The sequence below is a fragment of the Pectinophora gossypiella genome, chromosome 24, assembly GCF_024362695.1.
Source record: "Pectinophora gossypiella chromosome 24, ilPecGoss1.1, whole genome shotgun sequence".
Classification (NCBI taxonomy): Eukaryota; Metazoa; Arthropoda; class Insecta; order Lepidoptera; family Gelechiidae; genus Pectinophora; species Pectinophora gossypiella.
The window spans coordinates 9747874-9755606 of NC_065427.1; the positions used below are offsets into that span (position 1 = coordinate 9747874).

The 7733-nt window shown below is 40.8% G+C and overlaps 1 protein-coding gene across 1 annotated transcript; it reads left to right on the top strand.

The window, feature by feature from the left end:
- On the top strand, nucleotides 1–2120 carry LOC126377727 (heat shock protein 68-like). The gene has a single exon (XM_050025529.1). The coding sequence runs from the start codon at nucleotides 94–96 to the stop codon at nucleotides 1972–1974; it is 1881 nt and encodes a 626-aa protein (XP_049881486.1). The 5' UTR covers nucleotides 1–93; the 3' UTR covers nucleotides 1975–2120.
- Nucleotides 2121–7733: the final 5613 nt, after the last annotated feature.

The following is a 7733-nucleotide window of genomic DNA, read 5'->3' on the forward strand; positions in this document are numbered from 1 at the left end:
ATAAAGCGAAACAGACGTGAGTTCGGAGCAATCCGGAGCGATTTTAAACAATTTTCTTCGAGTGAGTAATAGTGAAATAAGACTTAAGACAAAATGCCAGCTGTAGGAATTGATCTTGGCACAACTTACTCCTGTGTTGGAGTATGGCAACATGGAAACGTGGAAATCATCGCAAATGACCAGGGAAACAGGACGACACCATCGTATGTCGCTTTTACCGACACAGAGCGACTGATCGGCGATGCTGCGAAGAACCAGGTAGCTTTGAACCCTAGCAACACAGTGTTCGATGCGAAGAGACTTATTGGCCGTAAATTTGACGACCCGAAAATCCAAGCGGATATGAAACACTGGCCTTTCAAAGTCATCAACGACTGCGGGAAGCCGAAGATCCAGGTTGAATTCAAAGGGGAGGCAAAGCGATTCGCGCCTGAGGAGGTAAGCAGCATGGTGCTTACGAAGATGAAGGAAACTGCTGAGGCGTATCTTGGAAGTACTGTAAGGGATGCTGTTATCACCGTTCCCGCTTATTTCAACGATTCCCAACGTCAAGCCACTAAGGATGCAGGAGCTATCGCCGGCTTGAATGTCCTTAGGATCATCAATGAACCCACCGCCGCGGCTTTGGCTTACGGCTTGGACAAGAACCTGAAAGGCGAGAGAAATGTACTAATCTTCGATCTGGGAGGAGGTACTTTCGACGTGTCAGTCCTTTCCATCGACGAAGGGTCACTGTTCGAAGTCAAGTCAACCGCAGGAGATACCCATTTAGGAGGCGAAGATTTCGATAATAGACTAGTGAATCATCTCGCGGAGGAGTTCAATAGGAAGTATAAGAAAGATTTAAGATCTAACCCACGCGCGTTGCGCCGCCTACGCACCGCCGCGGAGCGAGCCAAGCGTACTTTATCGTCTAGTACCGAAGCTACTATCGAAATCGACGCTCTTTATGAAGGCATTGACTACTACACCCGCATCTCCCGCGCAAGGTTCGAAGAACTATGCTCAGACCTCTTCAGAAACACCTTGGAGCCGGTAGAAAAGGCCTTAAAGGACGCGAAATTGGACAAAGGCCAGATTCATGACGTTGTTTTAGTGGGCGGGTCGACGCGCATTCCTAAAGTGCAGAATTTACTACAGAATTTCTTCTGTGGTAAGAAGCTGAATCTTTCAATCAACCCTGATGAGGCTGTAGCGTATGGCGCCGCGGTGCAGGCAGCTATTCTATCTGGAGAGACCGATTCGAAGATCCAAGACGTCTTGCTTGTGGACGTTGCTCCTCTCTCCCTTGGCATTGAAACCGCCGGTGGAGTAATGACGAAGATCGTTGAGCGCAACTCCAAGATCCCTTGCAAACAGTCGCAGACATTTACCACTTATGCCGACAACCAGCCAGCGGTCACCATCCAAGTTTACGAAGGCGAGCGTGCTATGACCAAGGACAATAACCTTCTTGGTACTTTCGACCTGACCGGTATCCCGCCTGCACCTCGTGGTGTCCCGAAAATCGATGTGACCTTCGACTTAGACGCAAACGGCATCTTAAACGTATCCGCTAAGGAAAACAGCACTGGAAACAGCAAGAATATCGTTATCAAGAACGATAAGGGTCGTCTATCTCAAGCGGAGATTGAGAGAATGCTGAGCGAAGCCGAGAGATACAAGGAAGAAGATGAGAAGCAGAGACAGAGAGTTGCAGCTAGGAACCAGTTGGAAAGCTACATCTTCAGCGTCAAACAGGCCTTGGATGATGCTGCGGACAAGCTTAGCGAGTCAGACAAAGACCAAGCGAGACGTGAGTGCGATGAAGCACTGAAATGGCTGGATAACAACACACTGGCTGAGCAGGAAGAATATGAGCACAAATTGAAGGACCTTCAGAGGGTATGCTCTCCTCTCATGAGCAAGATGCATGGAGCCGGCAACCCTGGACAACACCAGTCAAGCGGGCCTAAAGTCGAGGAAGTGGACTAAAAACAAACCTTTTAGTTAGTAATCCGTATCTTCAACCAAGTTGAAGTGTGATATTAGTTTTTAAGTAACTTATTCGTGACCACCAAATGATCATAAGTTGGATTTGATTTATTTTAAGTTAATAAAATGACAGTATTAACAATTTACTTCTTTGTTTTATTTCAAGAAGACATTTTTAATTTACATTACCTAGCTGGAAATTATTTACATCGAGCTAAGCCGAAATTGACTGTTATTCCTTCCAAATTCTAAAGCAAAGGTAATGCACATTGAGTGTGTGCATTATTGTCCGCCAGATACTATAAAGTAGACAAAAATAGACAAGCATTACACATTCTTTAAAGACAATAGACAAAAGAAAGTTAAATAAAATAACTAACAAAGATAAATAATAATAGTACAATATTTTCATAAAGACTCAAAGACTAGTTCAATATGATTCATTCGATCTTTATCCAAATGATTCACCGACTTGTAAAGTTCAAAATCTCGAACATTCTCTCTAAACATGTCACAACAGTCCGTATAAACATTATAATTAGCACCCCACACAGCAATAAATTATGCGCTACATCTTAAAATCTAGTATACTACTAGGTTACTAAATGCATGACACAACAGAGAACCACAAATAGATTTACTACTCTAGACTCTAACATACATTATACAGGGTGGCCCAGAAATTCAGATTCAAAATGAAAAATTAGAAGGGGCTCATTAGCTACCAGAAACACCCCCATGTATGTTCAGCAATTATTTACGGTTTAGGAGATATGACCCATTTTGTACCTTTTTCTAGATTTTCTACCTTACTTCAGAAATAATCATTTTTTCGCTATCCCTTTCTTAATAATTATTTTATTTTACTTCACAACTATGCGTAAGACTGTGTACTGCTCAATCAGAGATAAATCAAAGTCAAATCAAAGATAAAAAAAGGTTATCGGAAGTCAAAGTGAGAATTCGACCAAAATTGTTACAGTTGTTAATACTTCGCCGAAGAATAATAAACACATGAGATTGTCACGGACCCTGAAAGTATTTCTAAAAACTGCTCCATTTAATAGGCTTTTTGAAACATTAAAAAAAAAATACCCTTAATAAGGGCATAAAACTAAGTTATTAGCCCTCAAAGATTGCAAGACAGACAGATTTGAAGGAAAATTTGACATTCTCATACAGTGTAGCTGCTTCTTTCTAACGTTGTTAAAAATGATTATTTCTGAAGTAAGGTAGAAAATCTAGAAAAAGGTACAAAATGGGTCATATCTCCTAAACCGTAAATAATTGCTAATCATACATGGGGGTGTATCTGGTAGCTAATGAGCCCCTCTATCTAATTTTTCATTTTGAACCTGAACTTCTGGGCCACCCTGTATAAGCTCATGACTAGGTTTATCCCAACTGGGATAGTCAAAGGTACATCCATCGCAAGACGAACTAAATACCCACGCCTCACCGAGCTTTCTGTTAGACCAACGTGATAGGTGGTGAGCCGTATCGCCGTCTATAATGGTCGAGACAACTGTGTTAGTGATTACCCACACCTCACCGAGCTTTAGACTCCACTTAAAGCCTTATTATAATACAGGATTATTCTAATCGGCCTTGACGTGCTGGGTGTAGGTGTAAAATGGAAAAATCGGGGCCCTCTTGATGAATAATTATATCGACCGATAATAAGGCCTTTACATAAAGGCCCCATTAAACTACACGATTTGCCTGAAAAGTCGGGTAGGTATATTTCAGTAAGACGAAATGGTCCCAAGATATCGTGTATAAAACACATAAGTAACGCAATGTATGATGCTGTATGATGTTATTTTTTTATGTGACTTATCGTAGATTTGCCGCAAATGCCTTTAACTACTTGACCGGACAAATGGGGACCGCGTAGGGCTCTCATCCGGTACTCAAGGTATACTTACCTCATTCATACATATTGTGTTCATATTTCTTCTTCTTTGCGAGTCGATGGCGATCGATATTAAATTTTTGCTGACCAGTAATTGGCCACGCTTACATTGGATCGCCATCGTGGTGAAAGGATCGGCCAGTCATATATATTATGTGTTACGTTGTCGGTGGTTCATATTTCTGAAATACCTACATCGACAAAACAACTAAAATCGATGCTAAAAATAAAGATGTTTACAGTTTTTCAGGCTAGGTTGTGTTTAAATTGACTACATGGCAACACCAAAAAATATATAAATAAATACTTTCTATGGTAAAAAATGTTTTTACCGGGTATTTATTTTACCCGGTACTTACTTGCACATCTCAAACCCCCAATACTTATTGCTCAATGTATTGTAATTTAGATACAAAAATAAATAATTACACAGGTAGGTACCTGCATATTTTTTAGTATAGAAATAGAATGAACAATAACACCTAGTTAAAATAATAAATTACATTCCCAATTTTACCGATTCTGGTAAAAACTTTATTTAAATAAAAATTAAAAGTTTATTTCGGACATGATCCATAGAGGTTAGTAACAAACAAAAAATTATTTAATCTAGTGTTAGTAATAGAACAATTAAGGTAACATTTACACAAAAAAAATAAGTTAATTTTAAATAATTATTTTTTTGAAGTTACCGAACCTTGTACCCCGCGTTTGGCAGCGGGACATTACACACTGCGCCATTAGGGCAGCGGAGGTTGGTTCTCGAAATATTCGTTATAGGTCAATGTTGTTTGTTACTTTATCATACGTTTAAGTATTCAACGCCATCTATATTGACTATAGGAAACAAATTGAGAGTTTTTTGTAGCGCCATCTGAACTTTCTAGCATGAACTATTTTGTAAGCAAAATGGTAAGAAGTTATTAGGTTGTAGAACTAAAACTCCTCAATAGGTGGCGGTACACGTTTAAAATTTACAAGTTTCAGAAACTAGATTTTCAGATAAGTACTTATGTGCGACAAGATTTTTACTAAAAATAAATAATCAAGTGTGTGTATGGCAAGATGTGGTAGTTAAAAAGGTATTATAATCACTATATAAGCGCTGAATTAGGGAAATCATCGACAACACCGGCCGGGTCGGTATTGAGGTTCTGAAGTGTTTGTTGACGCGAGCTGATTGGCCGTCTGTATGGCTCGAGTAATCGGGTCGGGATGTAGGGCTCGAATAACAGATTTCCACTCCTAAAATTAAAATCAAAAGAGATTTATGTAGGAAAGTGGGAATACGGGAATTTGATTGTTTATGGTGTGAATGGAGGATGGATAATGAATGGGACGTAAGGCAGTTTTAAAAAGTAAGAAAGGTGAGTCTATGGTGCGATGTCGGTCGGGTTAGAGGATTTTGTTAAAATATAAGGTGTAAAGATATTTAATATATCCCGTGTTATTTCTATATCCCACATTTATTTCAATTGTACAGTACAAAAAAGATGTCATAGGTACATTATAGAATTAATAAAATACCGTTCTTACGTACAATTTAACCCAATCGGGCGTGCAATATTATATACATAGGTATGTACTTAAATATTACAATGGCCCCGATTCCCGCACACACCTCCTAATTTTATTTTAAGTTGTACACGTAATTTTCTTATCCGTCGAAAAAGAAAGGGACGGATAATTGTCAACAAGTTAATTTTAAAATGAATGGATAACCCGTGCGAATAAAACAGGCATTTCGCTAGTATGCAATCCGTTTGACGTGCTATCTACTGAACTCTGTCGGGTTATTGGCCGATGTAAAATTTTAAGACGGTTGTTTTAGATTTCTGCTTAAAATTGACGTGTACTCCATAAATTTTATGCCTGTCCCTTTCTTCCCGTCCCTTTCTTTATCAACGGATAAGAAAATGACAGGTATAGCACCAATATTAAATTAAAAGCCGCACCTTTCACAGCCTTTGGAAAGCTACAAAGGATCCCATGACATGCCGAGAACTTTCGGTCAACTGAGCGTCGCCAGGTCTCTTTGGGCCGCCAGCTTTTGCGTTTTCCACGCACACACTAGGTCAGAGCTCGTCGGGTCGGATGTTCCACAGGTGTTTTAAGGACATGAGTAATCCACCGCCATTTCCGTGTGCGGATATCACTCTGTGTTATGGGCTGATAATTAAAATTGGTAACTCATAATAGTCTTTCTGCTCACTCCAGAGTGATTTTGGGCGTGATGATGTAAGTGCTTATCGGAAACCTTGGCGAAAATCACGTCGGCGTCTTTTTGAAACATATTTGGATGTTATTTTTGTCAACAAAACCTCGCAATAGACAAGCTAGCTTCATCATCATCATCATCAGCCCATTAACGTCCCCACTGCTGGGGCACGAGCCTTCCCTATGGATGGATAGGGAGATCGGGCCTTAAACCATCACGCGGGCCCAGTGCGGATTGATGGTTATTAACGACTGCTAATGCAGGGACCAACGGCTTAACGTGCCTTCCGAAGCACGGAGGAGCTCGAGATGAAAACTTTTTTTTTGTGGTCACCCATCCTATGACTGGCCTTTGCGACAGTTGCTCAACTTCAACAATCGCACACCGAGCTCCTCTAAGCTAGCTTCAATCCACATGAAAAATTGTGGACTCAATTTTTACTCGGAATCTTCTTCTATCGTGTGGATTGTGAGGTAGATTACTAACCCCATCAACCCTGGTGTCAGGGTTATTGAACCGCCAAAGGCCCCTGACATGACTCATGTAACGACTACTAACTTACATCAGTAAGTACCGGGACCAACGGCTTAAAGTGCCTTCCGAAGCACGGATCTTTTTACTTTTGGACAATCAGGTGATCAGCCTGTAATGTCCTAACCAAACTAGGGATCACAAAGTGATTTTTGTGATTTGTCGCCACCGGGATTCGAATCCGGGACCTCCGGATCGTGAGCACAACGCTCAACCACTGGACCACGGAGGCCGTTTTAACCCTACTGGTTACATGTCGTTTCTGTAATAGACCAAAACAAGTACTTACAACAACATAATATTTTTTTTTAATTATTAGGTACAAGTAAAGGTTCATAATTTCACCACTGTTCACAACTAATTCGCTGTGCTCAGTGACTGCACTTGAAGCTCTTTGATTGTACCTTCCATATTGAATGTCGACACTGCCAAATACACGTAAAGATTCATTTTCGGTAAGGCAAAAACATGACATAAGTTCACGGTTACATTCCAATTAGGGTAGTCAGGGGGAGGCTTGGTAAGCTTCTTAGATTTCACTCACAGTCCAACCCATTAGGATTAATTACAAGCATGAATTCGCGTGGCTTCTATGCTGTTCTGGGAGCAAATAAAAAACATAGAACACGTTCAGCTGCTTGTCCTCCCGGGCATGTCGTAAAAACCGACAGAGGGATCGTGTCCCCTAACATGATGGACTAATGTTATGGGCGATAGGCTGATCCCTTATCACCATAAGGTTCATCATATCCAGCTTACGACATCGTATCAACAGTGGCTGCAAGTTGTCTTTGATTACTTGTGGCTCTGCCCACCCCATTAGGGATTACGGGCGTGAGTTTATGTATGTATGAATTCACGTATTGTTTTCAGTTTTACCCTTCGGTTATCGTCCAAGGTAATCAAAATTGTAAATATTAAGTGTGCGAGTCGGGATGGTGAAACGTTGTACGGATTTAGCTTGGCAGTGCGCAGGAGTCGGTGACCACGCGATAAAGTAAAAGTTGGACAGATGTAGGAAAATTGAGTCCACAATTTTTCATGTGGATTGAAGCTAGCTTAGAGGAGCTCGGTGGCGCAGCGGTAAACGCGCTC